The 18,886-nt window shown below is 37.9% G+C and overlaps 1 protein-coding gene across 4 annotated transcripts in view; it reads right to left on the bottom strand.

Annotated features, from left to right (window-relative positions):
* pde3a (phosphodiesterase 3A, cGMP-inhibited) overlaps window positions 1-18,886 on the bottom strand; it is an 86,515-nt gene that overhangs the window by 18,990 nt on the left and 48,639 nt on the right. For all 4 annotated transcript variants that reach the window (XM_039660675.2, XM_039660673.2, XM_039660674.2 and 1 more), the window contains exons 3-4: window positions 12,455-12,718; window positions 5,338-5,495 (exon numbers count right to left, since the gene is read on the bottom strand). In XM_039660675.2, coding sequence (XP_039516609.2) covers window positions 5,338-5,495; window positions 12,455-12,718 — 422 coding nt within the window. The remainder of the gene's footprint in view (window positions 1-5,337; window positions 5,496-12,454; window positions 12,719-18,886) is intronic.

Genomic DNA, 18,886 nt, shown 5'->3' with positions numbered 1-18,886 from the left:
GGTTACTAGTTTAATAGCGTAAGCTTCTGTTATTGTACGTCACACCTTCGTGTGACGTAGCTCTACGCAATCACACTACGTTAACTGACTACAGGCTCATGGAGAAGGAAGTGAATAGTTGAAATAAAGTCGTTATTTTTGTTGTTTTTTGCGCACAAAAAGTGTTCTCGTCGTTTGATAAAGTTATAATTGAGCCCCTGTAGTCACTTGGACTATTTTAACGATGTCTTTAATGACTTTTCGATGCCAGCAAGAGTCATTCCCTCAAGAAGCTTATGGACTAGTATGCAGGAGCGATCTTAATATCTTAAATATCTTAATTAGTGTTGCGAAGATGAACGAAGGTCTTGCGGGGTTGGAACAACATGAGGGTGAGTAAATACTGACAGAATTTTCATTTTTGGGTGAACTAACCCTTTAATTCAACGGTCAGCATAACCGTTTAGCTCTCAAAAGGGAAAGTTCGCAATGCACTTTCAAGGGTTATTAAAAAGTCCATGTGGTGTATTTTGGGAGAAGGGTTCAGACTTGAATTTTCCAGCCATCTTTACAGGATCCAAGCGAACAGGCCTCCTGCTGTGGAAACACTCTTCAGATATCCATTAAGGAGACCTGCCACTTTAAGACCAGCCTTAACATGGTAATGCAGGCAACCGGGTGACCCTCCATTTTTTACAGGGGCTTTTACTTCGACAGGATCTGAATCTAAACACATCCCTGGCTCTCATGTCTCCAGGAAGCCTCTTTAAACTCTCTGTCTACACAGTGCAGATGGCTATCTGGATATCCGTATTAATGGGCTGAACTTTAGCTGGGCTGTATACTGTAACTCAAGCTGAAATAAGAGATATAAAGGTGGAGAAATGCCCAAAGATGGACATTATGAAATCTGAATCAAACATTCAGACGGAGCGAGGCAGTGTGTAAGAGCTCTGGAAAGTTCAAGCGCTTGACGGCGATCCGCAACAGCTGTGCGAAACACTAACGTACGAGACAATGATGACAAACAAAACAAGATGAGGGCAAACGGATAAAAGGGGTTTCAAACCCTCTGTGGACTCATATTTTCAGAAAGCGCTTCAAAACACTTCATGAGTCAGCGGTCAGCGGACCTGAGAAGTATTTGGACAAGTTTTGCAGTAGATTACGAAAGCACAAGCATACTGCTCAAACAAAAATGTCAGTGTTTGTTAGGTTTGAGGTAATAAAACAATAAATAACGGCCTCTTAATTAAGTATTTGGACACTTTTGTGTTTGTGAATCGTTATTGGCACATGTACTGTAGCTAATGTGATCTTTACACGTGGTTTCTCTGTTAGGACACACTGCTTGAACTTGAGGACAATTGACTTCATAAATCCACTAAAAATCCCCAACGGCTGATTAACACTTTCCCCGCCAGCGTATTTTTAAAAGGTTGCCAGCCAGCGCCAGCATTTTTGATAATATTATATGATTTATGCAGTCTTGTCCAAATACAAGTTTGGGCTGCTCACCAAAAGGATGTACAAAAGTTTAAACTATAATCCCCACTGTTATCAAAGCACTTTATCAACATGAAACGGCATTTTACTTTCACAATATGACATATTTCTGGTTGAAAAAAAAAAAAAAAATGAAAAAAGAATGTAGGGTGGGACTTGATCTTATCTACGTATAAGCAAATGATTGCATTATGAAACGTGTGCGTTACACACTAGAACAGAGCATAACATCATTGTGCTGTTACTTTTATTGCATTAATGATAAGAGGCATTAAATTACTGAGTTTACTATTGGCAAAACTTTAGAAAGTCTAAAAGCAGGCGTAAACTTAACCAATAAGCAAGGTAAGCGACTGCTTAGGCCCCCAGGGGCCCCATCTGATATTGGCAAAACAAATTTGGTAAATGCTCTAGTGCATATTTGTGTTTGCACTCTGGGGAGCATCAAATGTTTCTGCTGTATTTTCAATATGTTTGGCAGTGTCGAACAATGCAGTTAATCATAGACATATGTGTTGATTTCTTGAACGCAGTGAGTGGCCAATCACAGTTGTTTAAGTTAGAATACATTAACTGCTCAAATGTAACTGTGATGTAAACTATATGTAAAATGATATAATCATGTAAAAAGATATGATCATTCAGCTTGTGCTTTTAACTTAAAGGTACAATATGAAGGATTTTTGCAGTAAAATATCCAAAAACCAATAGGCCAATGTTATATATTTTGTTTAGTTGATTACTTACAATATCCCAAATGTTTCCAACTATTTGTAAATCGTGAGAAAATTGCGATTTTTAACCAAGGAAACGGGGCGTGTGAGCAGGTGCGAGGAGTTGCCAGTCGATGACGTCATATCCGCGTTTTGATCCGCCAGGTTTGACCTCGTACTGCAATAGTAACCATGGTGACAGACGTTGACAACTGGGTCGGTTATAACTTACGCCCGTTATGCGTGCTCAACAGCGTGAGCGTCCCTAGCAGGGTTTTGTTCAAACATTATGGACCACGGCAAGCAGACTTTGAGACAAAAAGAGGACTAAAACGAAGATCGACATCTTTCCAGATGCCGAGAACTCCATGTCCGCAACTAACTTCGACTTGACAGATGTGAGTGTTGAATGCTACTTGAGCAAACAGGTGAGCAAATTAATGTATATAAAACTAATCAATGTTATATAGTTCAACATGATGAAAAGTAAGAATATGACCTGTATGTTATTCTATAGACGAATCCGACGAGCGTTCTGTGTAGGCTGCCATCTTGTGGCGACGCCATTACTGAGCTGTTACACAGGCATATAGACATATGCACAGGTATGTAAACAAACCTCGGTGATAACGCGAACTCACCCTCGATGACAGCTACAGCCAGGCTGAATGACTTGTTGGTTTGATCTGTGACTGCAGTGGCCTCCAGTCACAGATGAAGGTACAAACGATCTTACAGATTAACGTTATTTATGAAAATAACTTGGCAAGCTAGCTAGGCTAACGTTTGCTAACGAGGAAACTATAAAAAGATCTGTCCATTTGGCAACAATAAATAAATAAATAAATGAAATCAAATAAACAAATTCATGTTTTTCATTTGTGTCCATTATTTATCTCATTTTCACATTGCAACAGGCAAGGGTAAGGTAACGTTACAGCTAGAAAGTATACATAATATCGACCAATTAGTATTTTTAAACCATGGAAAGAGGTCAATATAACAGCAGGAAAACAATTATGTCACATAACGTTACATTTAGCTCAGGAAAGCCATTTAATGACCATAGCATGTTAATTGAATAGAAAAAATAGCAAGAGAGGAGATTTTGCTGATCACTATATCCCATATTTATTATATTTTTTTTACTCATGTCATTAAATAATTGTTATTATACGCGAATGTCCACGTCTTGTACTCGTCCAGGAAATCTGTAAACCGTACGGCACCAGACAGGGGCAGTCGACCCGGGGTATTCACAGTGTTTTCTCTTCAAAATTTAAATTTTACTGCCACCATTGAAACAATTTATAACGGAAACTGTTTACCCACTCGACATTATACAAGGGGTAACGTTGTAACGTTAGTGACAGTCGTAAATCGCGGGCTGTTTATTCCAGTGGACGCAAGTTGCAACTAAAACAATAGGAGGCAATGGCGCAACTCTACCCAGCAACAGCTCAGTAATGGCGCCCCGCTTACTTCCGGTAGTTTCGCCGGATTCGTCTATAGCCAACAAACAACCTAACTAATATTCAATACACTCAAATGCCGTTTAGTGTGATAGTGAAACTGTTAGAGCAAGTGAAACAGCACTGCGTTACATCACAAGTTTAATTCCTCTAATAAACTGACCTGGGTGAGTAATTCAGCGTGTAGTTCGGTAGAATTAAATGTCCTTATTCCTTTATATCCGCGGGACTCGCTGGTATACGTCTAGCAATCGCGCCCTGCTTCGTACTACAGTCATGTTAAAAACATCAATGTATTCACTCATCCATAAAAGATCCATCAGCTTGACGACAAGATCCATAATTCCGCTTAATGCAGAATATACGTCATTAATATACGCCTTTGTTACTGTAAGAGGTTAGCGACTCCTGGTGGCGAAACAATCTTGCATATTGTACCTTTAAAGGGATAGTTCACTTTGAAATTAATTTTTGATATGTTTTAGCTTACCTCAAGGGCATCCAAGATGTAGGTGTCTTTGTTTCCGCAGTATTTTCAATTTTGACATTTTTTAGTCCAACCGTTGTTGTCTATCAGTCATACACTGGAGGCTAAGGGGGTCCACCAAAAAGCATGCACAGAGAAGTCAAAATTAAACATGATTTAATGACTCATAAATGTGAGTACACATTGATGGCCTAAGACACGAAACGAGCAATTTTTGTGAGAAAACGAACGGTATTTATATAGTTTTTACCTCGTGTAATCCAAGTGATCTGAATCAGTTGTTCTATGTCCAACTGAACCGAACTGAATCAGTTCAATGTTACGCCGGAAGTGATCGCTTGCGTGTGACGTCACTCAATATTTACGCGGAGATTTCGGAAGTTTTACCTTTTACTAAACATATTTAGATATACCGAAATCGTCTTCCATTGCGGTTTCCCATATATCTAAATATGTTTAGTGAAAGGTAAAACTTCCGAAATCTCTGTATAAACAAAGAGTGACGTCGGCGCGCAAGCGATCACTTCCAGACCGAAGCGCCCGTGCTGTCAGATCATTTTGTCATGGCTATGATTACAAGAGGTAAAACGATATAAATACTGTTCGTTTTCTCACACAAACCGCTCGTTTCGTGTCTTAGGCCATCAATGTGTACTTACATTTACGAGTCATTAAATCATGTTTAGTTTTGACTTCTCTGTGCATGCTTTTTGGTGGACCCCCTTAGCCTCCAGTGTATGACTGAGAGACAACAACGGTTTGACTGAAAAATGTCAAAATTGAAAATACTGTGGAAACAAAGACACCTACATCTTGGATGCCCTTGAGGTAAGCTAAAACATATCAAAAATTAATTTCAAAGTGAACTATCCCTTTAAGTTGTTCATTTGTGATTATCATGGTAAACAAAACGTGGAAGAGTCGTAAAGATTTGTTGATCACAGAGCTTATTTTCAAAAAGCAATGGAAAAACCCTATTGTGTTTGTTGTTGTTGAGGGAACTATAGGTGATGCAAACTTAAAGGTTGACGCAAGTTACATTGCAGCGCTCAGCCAAAAGGAAAGTCATGACTGAACGAGGATTGAATGATATGAAGTGTGCTGTAAGTCAGTTTGATGAACTAAATGACACAGATGGCAGAGTGCATTGCATCTGGATCAGAATGGAGGTGTTCATTACCTGCTGGAAGGGCCATCGTGAGGCGTTTTGATGCTGGCACTGCGGTCTCGTCGGACCGGCCCGGGTTCGAGCGTCGGCAGGCCCGTGGCAGAGGTCGTGGTGGTCCACGTGGAAGAAATCCGTCTCAAAAGCCCCGGATGCAAACTTCGCCTCAAACGCTGTGATTCAAAAGAGGACATACATCAAGTTTAGACTAAAACAGATCTGACAGTGGAGCAAAACACTTAGAGACACAAATTCTCCGCGGAGGTCAGTTCTGAAGCTTGTCAAATGTCACATCAACAGTTACACTCAATTAACACTGACCCAGACAGAATAAAACCACATGTGTGTGACAACCCAAAGGCCAAATTAACACTTTTTGGCAGTGCAGTTGTTAAACAAAACACTTGTTTAGATTAAAGTTGGACTGCGTTTTACGTAAATGATGTAAATCTCAGTGTACGGTATGAGTGCGTGTGTTTATTTAGAGAGCGAGTCGAGCCAAACATCTGAGGGCGGCAGATGACAGCGGTCCGTCAGGGAATACTGAGCCCTTCCCCCAACTGGGAAGAAGGGAACAGAACAGATGGGAGACCCTGGAGAAATGCATCATCGCTCTGCTGCTTTACATCACAAGCTGTGAGCCAATCAAAAAGCGAGGTGTATTTGGTATAAAACAGACTAGACAAATGCACTTAAAGGGACCGTGAACATTCTGGCATCATTTTCTCAAAAAAAGAAAGGAGAACGAGGGGTTTACAGTCTGAATAGCACATCTGGTATAACAGCACATTTAATATAAACGCTTCACAGCCGCGGAAAGACTGAACAGTTAAGTATGTGCACTGCATTGATCAAGTAAAGTCAATTTTAAGTCCCCCTGTGGTGTAAATCAAGTTCTTAATGTTGTTTATATGCAATGTGGTGTTTTTAATTAGACAAACAATGCATAAATTAAGAAGATTCCTACCATCTCAAACATGTGACCAATGTGCTGTTCCTATCATTATTGGTAAGGATGCTGATTTTTAAAAGGCCGCTGTCTGACTCTGAGATGGCGAACAGGAACATGCTTTGTGTCACAATATTAGCCTTTTGATTACGTAGTCAAGCCAAAGGCTAATCATTTCAATTTCCATTATGGGTCAACTTTTATTCAAATTCTGAACGGAATAGCCTAGAAAGCATGCAAAGACAGTTCCATTATGCAAATTCCATCCATGCATGTCTGTGATTGGCTACATGGCTCACGTTAAACAAAATATACGTTTACCACATCCAGATAATATTATAGCATCAACTGCTTTTGTTTGTCAGGCCTGCCTGTATAATTCGCTCTTCCTCTGGTTCAAACATAAACTGTTTACTGAAGTCGAGCGAGTTGATCAGGTAACCCGAGCTGAGTGGAGGCGGGGCTCATTTGCATATTCATGAATCCGCGTATGCTAAATGAAGCAAGTTATATTCAAGCTATTTGCCCCTACTTAGTTTACCAAATTATATGAACATTAAAAGTGTCTATAGGAAAAGAAAGAAATATTGAGCTTTTTTATATGTATATTTATTTAGTTCTTTTTTCCTCTCCTTTGTTTTTTTATCCCTGTTTAGCTATTTGTTTAAACATGTTTCAATATATGTGATATCTGTAAAAATATGTGATATCTGTGATGTGAAGCATTTCTGTTATATACTGTATTTTGTACTTGGATTTATTTGTCAATAAAAAAAAAATATTCAAGCTATTTTAAAGCATAAAAATGATAAAAATGGCGTTGTGAGTATTATTATTGACTATGTTTTTGACTGTATAAAATTGTACAATGGTGGACAAAAACTTTCAGAACTGCGTTACCCCATGAGTCAGGGCAGAGAAACTCTCTTGACAGCAGCATGAATATTTCAGACGCTGTGAGTAGAGAACCAGAGGGCATATCCGTTCACCCCCAACCCCAATCCTCCTACCGCCCCCAGTGCTGCCGCTTAAGAGTACATGCCCTGGGCATTCTGGGGAACCACCACTTTCCCATTACAGGCTAACGGGGCGAGAGCCGGGTTCAGCAGTCACGGATTATGTTTATTTTTAGCCGATTCAACAATCCATGGCCACAAACATGAAAACATCTCAGTGATACGAGCGTCTGGTATTAATTCAGCTGGAATGGCTGTCAGCTGAAGTTGGGAGGAACATGTTTGAGTGGATGTAGGCCTGATGTCGGAGAAGGTGCTCGGGACGTGTGTCTCCTCTCCTGCCGTGGCATCTTTGCTCACACAGACAGACTGTCAGTGTTGCAGAGGTTCAACTCTTCTGCGTCTGTGAGCCGAGTCTCGTTCGATCTCCTCCAGCTGACAGCGCTGAGACGCAGTCTACACTGACCTACACGAGGCAATCTCACGAAACATGTCTGGATATTAAAGGACATTTGGTTAAAGTATTGAGCTACAGTAGTGGCAGAACAGTAGGCTATATTTGTTTTTAATGACCGATTCAACCATCAAAATATGAGGAAAATATTTTAGATTTTATAAGGGAAGATTAAAACACTAAACTTATTTAGCAACAAAAATAAAAAATAAAATAAAAAAGGACAAAACTACAGCTACAGGTTTAATAGGGCTGTAAAACGATTAATCGCGATTAATCGCATCCAAAATAAAAGTTTGTGTTTACATAATATATGTGGGTGCACTGTGTATAATTATTTAGTATATATATAAATACAAACACATGCATGTATATTTAAGAAAAAAATATAATTTTTATATAAAATATTTATATTTATATAAATTATATATAAATATATACACAGAATATGCATGAAAATATTTCTTATATACAAGCATGTGTGTGTATTTATATATATAAAATAATTATACACAGTGCACCCACATATATTATGTAAACTCAAACTTTTATTTTGGATGCGATTAATCGCGATTAATCGTTTGACAGCCCTAAATTTTACTATGAAAAAGAGCCATTTACCATCCAGTTCTTTCCCATATTTCAAAATGGTTTTAAAAAAAAACGTAATGTCTCTAGTGGAATGCACAATAAATAGTGCAAATATGCAAAATAAAATCATAATTCTTTACTTGTTTTGACTTTTAATATTGGGATGCAACATGATCACAAACTTATAGGATTTTAATGAATCCTTTAGCACCAGTTCCGACCACCAACAGAAAACAGCAAAGCAACAACCCACACAATCTCACACCCTTTCATTAAAACAGTGCGTGCAAAATTTCCAGCAACCATTTAAGCATTTTTGTGCAAACCAGATTCCTACAGGGAGTTTAAATCACACCCTCAACAAGTCACAGAATAAATGTTCTCGATGGTTATCATTTTGTCATTTACAGCAAAATACCAGTGATTAGAATTTAGCATTTAGCATTTTTCTTGAATATTAAACAAAAAACTCCTACTGTATGTAATAATGCATATTTTTTTTTCAATTATATATAGTTATATTTGCGTACTGTATATAATGCAAAATGATCAAACATGCCTTGTCCTTGCGTTTACATGATTAGATTTAAACATCAATTTACCTCTAGTAATCTAGTAAAGAAAAACATTTAAGCCATTTCAGAGAAATTACAGTAATATACAGTATCAATATACAGTAATATATCAAATGTCATTATAAATGCTGAAAAATATCAAGTTTTCATTAGGGCTCAGCTATATATCATCCCTCATAAAAACTAACAAAACCGGTCAGTTCTCGAAAAGATTAGCATTTTAAACGTCTGGGACACAAGTATGCACTCGCTCCAAATCCTAAAGTAGGAAAATAGTGGAGGAATCAGCCTTTAAATCTTAATAGTACTTTGTAAGATGGGGAGCTCATGCATGTATAATGCGTTAAAGGTTTCTGACCCCCGGTTAACTACGTTGCATGTTTCCCGGCTTCAGAGAAATGGACGTTCAGTCAGCAGTGCTGCAGTCACCTTAGGAAAAGTGTTTTTCTTTTCTGAGGTAAAATATACAGGGAAAGTGATTTGGGATTTATGTGAAAAATCCCTGCTTCCTGTCAAGGCCAAAGCTAATGCCAAACTGGACACCCAGACAGGCCACAAGCATTTCCTCCGAGGAGCTGCCGCGCGCCGTGACCTTCCATGAATCGTGTGACCATCGGTGGAAGCGGAATCGTTCCTTGCGTTTCATGCCGATATTTCCGCTGTTGACACAGCTGCAGCACTGACAGATAAAACGCGGCTTAAACAACCAGACTGGCTCGTGTTTTTCTTCACATGGCCAAAATATCACATTATATATGCTGTGGAAAAATAATAGAGCTCTGAATTCTGCTCCCCATCGGAGCGTAGTGCGGTGTGACCTACATATGGACCAGGTGTAATGAATGGGCGTTAATAAACATCTCCTAATGTTGTTTGCTGAGCACTGCAGCATGGGAAAAGAGCTGGAGAGCTGTGCACCGGCCCATAGTGACTTTAGCCTCACCTACTCTTTAAGTGCCGGCATGCATTTTTAACTGCAGCGCTGGTGAAACATTAAAAGGCTTCTGTGAGAATGTGCGTCATTGTCCGCTACATTAGAGACCTGCCATGCTGGCGTGAATGGGGACGTGTGTGTGTGTGTGATGAAAAACACAGAGCATTAGCCGTGGCGGTAAACCATTAAACACAATGGAATCTTGTTCTTTTGTCTGAAAGTCTTCACGGGTTCCACCGAGATAACAGAAATTACGCTGCAGGAAATAATGTAAAAACATTGCTTCAGAAAAACAGAAGCCCAATCGACCCTTCGCTAAGCCTCATTCCCTGCTGGACAAGCTTTAGAGAGCGTCCCATAGGTGAAATTGGCTCTGGATACTGGCTGGAATTAATTGTGGCACGTCAAAGCGTTTTATATGCGACTCAGTCAACATTAAAGAAATTTGCCAGTTATGTCCTTATAAACTGAAGAATCCAAAAAAGCGACAAGCGATTACATTAGTGAACAGAACGGCAAACACATTCACTATGGCACAGCTCTATGAGTCAGTTATCAATACTGAAATGATTAGACAATGTATTTGTGCATACTGTGTGTTCCATTTAAAACCATATAATTCCATTATAGAATGCCAAAAGCTGAAGTACAGGATTCCATTCATTTTCTCCATAGAGAAAGCATTGCAAGTGACATCAGAATCAGCTCCCACACACTCTCAAACTAAATATAGGCTATTGTATCATATATTGTACCATCATTTATTATTCAGTGACATCATTTGAAATGATTCATGGGATGAGTACCGTAGTTCATAAATAAAATAGTGACTTTTTTCAAATACATTTTTGCATCAAAGCTTGTTGTCTGTGCAAACTATCTATCTATCTATCTATCTATCTATCTATCTATCTATCTATCTATCTATCTATCTATCTATCTATCTATCTATCTATCTATCTATCTATCTATCTATCTATCTATCTATCTATCTATCTATCTATCTCTATCTATCTATCTATCTATCTATCTATCTATCTATAGTATCCATCTATCTATCTATAGTATCCATCTATCTATCTATCTATCTATCTATCTATCTATCTATCTATCTATCTATCTATCTATCTATCTATCTATCTATCTATCTATCTATCTATCTATCTATATATATATATATATAAATCAACCTTGTTTAATCAATGCAGGGTATCTGTATGGTTTAAAAATGATATTTAAGGCTTCAAAGACCTTTTTTTAAACCTGCACAAACAAAATGAATAATACAAAGTCAAAGTTTTGACAAAAACAAAAGGTTTTATAAAATGGTAAACCTCACATTTCAGCCATTTTTTTAAGGAAAGGCATGAGTCAAAATTATTAATGATTCTATTTATATTCATTTCAAATATGATATATACACTCCTGAGCAAAAAGAAAAATATTTAGTGGTCTTTTAATGGTCTTAACAAAAATCACTGGTCATGAAATTAGCAAGAGTTGCACAAATATTGTAGACTTAGCATGGAATAACCTTCAAACATTTTTGAAGCCACCGCTCTGGAGCATCACTATGCAACATGCAACTCATTGTGATTCATCAATTCACACACAACTTCCCATATTCTGCCAAAAACTGTCTTTCTGTGGCAGCAATCGCTTTAAAAGTAGTGCATTTGCTTAAATGTAGCATTGTTAAAAGATTAGTATTTTGGGTGTGGTCCATTTTTTTGCCCAGGAGTGTATATCCTAATTGTTTAGATATTTCGAACGCACATCAGCTTCTTTTCGATCCACCAGCTGAATAAAAACAAAGCAAATTCACTCTCTGACAGTAGATGGCGCTTGTTGAAGTGCTCTGAAAGCACAAGCCTGTAGAAACTGTAACAGTGCCACGTTCTTACTTCGAAATGTCCAGCGCTTAAAAAATAAATAAATATATAAATCACATTAGCCATATCGCGATTCCAATTATTCTCCAATCATTTAGTCAGCTTAAACCCCACCCCTCCACTTTTGAGTGCCACGCCCACATTTCATCCACCTGATCAATAACCGATGCATAGAATCAAGTCCCCGCCCCGCATTTTTCTTTTACATTGCCATGTTTAGCACAATATGGAAGAAAATATGTCAGTACTTCCATTTAATCATGACTTGGTAACACTTCACAATAAGGTTTTGTTAATGAACATTAATTAATGCATTAACAGACTAACAATGAGCAATATGTTCAATAAGTTATTTAATAAAAATATTCACGTTAGCTGTTAATAAGGTTAACTAATGTTAACAGATACAACTTTCTTAAAATCTTAAAAATATAGTAGTAAATGTTAAGATTAACATGAACTAAGATTTTTTGTTTTTTATTTCGAACAACAAAAAAGATATATAGCCTATGGTTGCAACATAGCGAACAAAAAAACAATATTTATAAAGTATTATAACAATAATTGTTTGAAAAGGAGCGGGATGAAGAAGCTTATTATTAATAAATTTGGTACCACTTATGTTAATGACTGTGTTAAACGATTGTTATCATAAGTGATACCAAAAAAGGAATGGAATTTGAAAAAAAGTGGGCGGGGCTGCAACAGCTGCAAAGGTCAGATTGGTTAGTTGGGCGTGGTTTAGCGAAGGGTCCTGGTACCTGAGAGGGTGTGGCCTTACCTTCGGGATGGCCAGCTTCTCTCCCTTCTCGGGCAGCTCCTCGGAGTCGGAGCAGGTGTGTGCGTCGCTGAAGGCCAGCAGGGGGCTCAGGCGCGGCCGGTGGTGCAGCGGCTGGAAGGTGAGCTGGGTGCTGAGCAGGTTACTGACGGCCCGCAGGGTGCTGCAGGTGTTGGGGGGGAGGGACGGGTCAGCCAGCAAATCTGAGATCAGTCCGTGGGCCTCACCCATCACCGCGATGTCCACCGTCACACTGGTGCCCGAAGACTGGACGAGAGGAGAGAGAGATGGTAAGTTAATGTAAGGGAAAGATAGAGTTAAATGCACAGGTATCGGGAGAGAAAGAGACAAAGAGGGGAGAGAGAGAGAGAGAGAGAGAAAAAGCACCGTTAGCTCATCCGCACCTCGCCGGTGACGCGATGCAGGGCTGACGTAAGGCACACTGACGCACGCAGAGAGTGACGCCGCACTGCTACACACATAAGGGGAGCGAGAGACACAGAGAAAGAGAGAGATTTCCAGGGCAAGAGAGAAGGAGGTCATGTGAAGTACAGGAGAAACCAGGTGAAAGACAGAAAGAGGACATGAGAAGAGCACACGCACACACACACTTTCATATTCATATTTTTCACTACTATTATTGACTTTTAAATATTATTTATTAAGTATTAAAAATAAATATTTAGATTATCTGCTCTGTCTTAATCAGCATCATCTGTGAAATCTCATAAGCCTGCATTTTATATAAAACAAATGTATAGGAAACAGCTGGGTTAACCAAGAAGTGACGCATGTGTTTGTTTCTGTCATGAGAAGTACAGGAGAAACCAGACGAAAGACAGAAAGAGGACAAGAGAAGAGTGATCTCACAGTCTTTCCTCAGTAAACCGCACACACACACACACACACACACACACACTGAAGACAGAGAGACAGAGAGAGAGAGACATCAAAAGCAGATGATGGAATGACACATACAGAGAATAACTAATGGAGGAAGGAGAGACTGACTTGCATTAGGCCTGAGGGCTGCTCATATTGGGCCGTGGATGTTCATTGTTTGAGAAAGAGAGAGAGAGAGATCTTCAAAACTCAGAGCATCTTCACGACAGGCAGCATCTGCTGTAGCGTATGTTCAGATGTGCCTCATTTCAGAGTCCACATAAGTCCTCAATGCTCTCTAAAGCTCACGTGTGTCATTTCTGCACCCTGAAAAAATCATCAAACTGAATTGAAAAATGTATAAATGTATTTATTTCAAGAGTTTGTTTCATTTGCTTTAGCTGAAGTAGCTGGACACGAAACAACACATTTAGGAGCCTATAGCTCAATCAGTTTATCCCAAGCAAAGTTTGATTATTTATTCTGAAATAATCATGTGATCTCACCTCCACGAATACATTAATATACAGCCATCCACATTTACATATTCAAGCCTATTGAGCTGTTAGAAAAGTGTCCTATCTATCTATCTATCTATCTATCTATCTATCTATCTATCTATCTATCTATCTATCTATCTATCTATCTATCTATCTATCTATCTATCTATCTATCTATCTATCTATCTATCTATCTATCTATCTATCTATCTATCTATCTATCTATCATCTCTGTCTGTCTGTCAATCTATCTATCTGCAACATTGGTATTTTTTATAAATAAATCTGACAAAATTGAAATATATATATAATAAGAGACAAATACTGATAAAGTATAATCATTTAAAATAGCTTTAAAATAATTCACGTTTTTTCAGAGCATGGACAATGCAATCATCTTGGCAAACACAACTAACAAAATTAACGAGTACTATTGACTTATTAATTTTTTCGCAATAAATTTGTGAATTATTTATTTTTTAGTAATGAATAAAAACATTTAAAAAGACAGTCTGGATGGAGATGATCGGTCCACTTTTTTTTTTTGATCTCATATTGTATAAAAACAAACTTGCAGTAAACCGGGATGCGTGATACTGGCAGCCGGGTCAACCTAGAAGTGACGTGTGTGTGTGTGTTTACATGTTTCCCATCAAAAACTCCTTCTGACAGCACAGCGCACGTGAGGCTGACGGATGAGCTGTTGCCATGGCAACGGGGCTCTGTTTGTGTATAAAAACACAAACACACACACACACAGATGTATTAAGTGCTCAGCCTCATCGTACTGTATCGGATTTTCTCTGTAACACACTCCTCGCAGTGAGGTCAGGAAACTACCCCTGGTGAATAATGCAAAATCCTTCACTTGGATTGCATAAAAGAAACATTAAGTAGAGCTGCTTTAAAACAGATCACGAGGGCTAGATAATACTCATAATTCTAACCTGGGCACACAGCAAAAGGGAACATTTCTGTTGCCACATCAAAGAAAATGAATGCAAGTATTCTTGCATTTCCAATCTTTTATCCAGGTTTAAATGCTTAAAATCATGTGGCCATTTTGAGCTTGAAGCTTTGGCAAAATTACTTCTGACTCAGTCTGATTGTGACCAAATTTGGTAGACTGGCATATAACCATACTACCTGTACAGCAGCCAGAAAAATCTAGTTCTGCTTTCTCCATACAAACACACAACAGCATCAGAAAAGCATTGCGCTGGTCACACACATAACAGCTGCGTTCATAATGCGATTATAGCAGTACTGCGATTAAGTGCAAGCTCTTGTAAACAGAATTTTGTGATTATGTTATTATGATTATGCTCATACAGTGATTAGAGAGCAACCATAATGACAGTAGCGCAGCTTTTTGCATATACTCTAATGCCTTAAAACTGCATGTGTTTGTATAGACAGATGATGCATTATGCAAATGCATGGGTTTGAAAACACAGACTGAACATTTCTGGAGAGGAAATTTAGCTTTTGCATTTGAAAAAGAGCAGCAACAAACACAAGCATATTGCATTTGCTTTAGTGTGCATTTAAACATTTACAATACGGGTGCACTAATATACATTAATTCATGCTTAACTAATGCACTGATAATCATGAGTTAATGTATAACTAATGAAGAACTAAACCATTAATTAATGATTACTGCATCAGCACCTAATAAAGAGTCTATATAATTAATAGATAAACTATTAATTCAATGTGTCATTGTGTATTAATTCCTTAATAACATATTTTATTAACTAATAGTGTAAATTAATGTGTTAATTACCACAATTAGTCAAAGCTATGCACTTCAACTTCCAGTTGTCTGCTTTAATTAATCATTAGCTAATGATTTGCAAAGGTATCATTATGTTATGACTTTACTTGTTGGGGCACGTCATTTTTAACTAGTCATTTAGTAATTGTAGTAATTTGCACATGAATTTGCAGTAACAATGAAGTAATTAATCATGTATTAATGCATATTAGTGTACCTGTCATATTATCTGGACGTTGAAATACAAGGCTTTGCCTCATTCTGGTAATTAACATATTAATTAACACTATTAGGTAAAAAAATGAGTTATTATGGAATTAACCCACAATTACATATTTAATTAATAACAATTCATGTATGAACTAATAGATTAAACCTACAGACTCTTAATCAGTTCTCAATGTGGTAATCATTAATGAATAGCTCAAATAATCATTAATTCAGTATTATTTGTGCATGAATTAATGCTTATTAATGCACCGTATTGTAAAGTGTTACCCTGAAATGTTGTCAGCATCACACAGACGCCGGCATGTCAGCGCTAATGTAAGTTCATATGGCAGCGGCGTAGCTCTGACTGAACAAGCCTGGAGTGAGGAGCGTTATTAGCCACTGCGCTCGGGGCGAAGCAAGAGCACGACTGGAATGACAAACTCAAACACATTGAGAGATCCAGATCCAGTGTGACAGAAAAAGCATTCTGGGACTCCTCTGACATCCATCACTCAGGCGGAGGTGTACACAACGCTACGCTACATATCTCCGAGTTAGCCACTGTTACACGCCAACAAACTGAGTGAGAGGCAGATGGGACTTGGAACGAGAGCTTCCGCAAAGCGTTTGGGTTGTAAAACTACAGTATGTAAACACAGAAACTGTCTGCCAATGAGCATATTTGGGAAAAGAATGGCTGCTGGGTTCAGGAAACAGGGTCAGCCGTGAAGAGTAGGCACCGCTCAAGAGTTATGAGTGTGGTGAACTATTAATGAGAGCTCTATGTTGATGTGAAGAAGAATGCTGTGACCTCACAATCTGTCCGCTCTTGCAACGGAGGGTCACGAACTCACGACCCACAGCAGGGGGCATGAAAGTGACCCTGTGTGGAAAAAAGCAGACCTTTCTCAGATTCAGTTGTTGTTTATGTGTGAATCTCACAAAAACATAGATTCATATACATTCACAGTATATATACATAAGTGCTGTCATATCGATTAATTGCATCTAACATAATAGTTTTTTGTTTATATAATATATATATATATATACATATATATTTGTGTGTACACTACAGACACATACATTTTTATAATACAAAATATATATACACATATAAACAAAAACTTTATGTTAGATATGATTAATCGTAATTAATCAATATGACAACACTAATATACTGTATACATTAATGTATAATATAATCATATGTTTATATACTGGAAATATTTAAATTACATATAATACATGTTTGTGGTAACATTGCAAATAATAAAATATAATATGCATAAATATGCTTACATTTTCATGATAATATGACTAATCATATACTAATACAATATTTACTTCAATATTAGGGCTGTGAAATGATTAATCGCATCCAAAATAAAAGTTTGTGTTTAAATAATATGTGTGTGTGTAGTGTGTATAATTATTTTGTATATAAATACAAACATATATATATATATTTAAGAAAAATGTGTTCTTAATATATCAAATATTTATATTTATGTATAATATTAATTTTGTATAAATATATATAAAGTATATACATGCACATATTTCTTAAATATATACATGCATGTGTGGGTATCTATATATAAAAAATGTATTATACACACCACACACACATATATTATGTAAACACCAACTTTTATTTTGGATGCAATTAAACGCAATTATATATATATATGAAAATGAAAATACATTATATTAATACAATAATATTTAAATATTATATACAGGACATATTTATAATACAAATATTTACATCTGATAATATAAAAATAAATAAATGAACATACACATAACATATCTTAACGCATTGCATTCATATTTTAAATTTACAGTCATTTTTTTTACGTTAATGTGTAAAACAGAAAAGGTAGGCTCCATTTTTTTTATACTTCAGTATTGTGTGGTAAATGTGTTCCTGCCAGATTTAGAGAAGTGTTTGTGAACAGAAACTCTGTGTTTCTCCGCTCTTCCACTAGGGTCACACACGGATTGCCGGGAAGTGTAAAAGGGCGATTAAATATAGAACGCAAGGAAAGTGAGGTTAAGTGGACTGAGACAACATCGCTCCTTGCGTGGGAGTCTTTCAGCTCCTTCCTTTCATTACATTTATTCCTGTCTCAATCAGACACGAGTCAGCCAAACATGAAGATGCTCTGTGCAAACAATGGGTCATAAAAGCAAACTCTTAAACTTTAGCACATGGGTGTTTGTGTGTTTTATCACGGACTAAAGCAGGAGAGGTGTTTATGGGAAAGTTGCTCAAGCACTTTCGCTTTGAGAGCGGCTGACAGAACCCAGAGAGCCCGGCCTTAAAAAGCACACATTATCTTCCTCTTCAGCGCAACCTTTACGACATCCTGTGATAGCGAAATCTGCCCATTACCTGACTGAAATGGACTCTCTCCACGGCTAATGTCCTCGGATTAGTGTGATTGTGTCTGTGTGCTTATGTGTGTGTGCATAGGTGATATCAACAACAGATCCAGGGAACGAAATGAGGGTTGCTGGTGGAAACAGTATTGATCCGCCCTGGTCACACACACACACACCCAGGACAGCCGGGAGGGAAAAGTCCTCTAATAGCATCTCATTGATCACGGTGAACTAGGGCTTATACACTAGACAACTGTTTAGCACAGCACAGAGAGATGCTGAGTCATGGTATTATTCTCCGTGCATATGCATTCAAAACACAGCATCCGATGGGATGTGAATGTGCTTTAGCATAACAGCGAGAGCGAGGGCTTTGATTCATGCGCAGGCACGTGTTTCTACACTCGGCTCCTCGGAGGAACACACACACACACAAGAACGCATCACGCAGATGGTAAAGCTCCATCCACGGGCAGAACAGATGCAGCGAGGCATGACGGAGGAACACCACACCAGCTGAGATGTTTCTCTTACTCTTCACCACGACCGTCCCCTCAAAAACACCATAGCATCAATGAGCCCTTTCTGTTAGTTCACACAATCTAGCACTTACATCCAAAGTGGTTTATTAAAGGAGTAGTTCACTTTTGCTGATAATTTACTCACCCG

Source organism: Pimephales promelas, chromosome 24, assembly GCF_988280905.1.
Source record: "Pimephales promelas chromosome 24, fPimPro1.hap1.1, whole genome shotgun sequence".
In the NCBI taxonomy this organism is placed as follows: Eukaryota; Metazoa; Chordata; class Actinopteri; order Cypriniformes; family Leuciscidae; genus Pimephales; species Pimephales promelas.
This window is presented reverse-complemented; position numbering and strand designations above follow the sequence as displayed.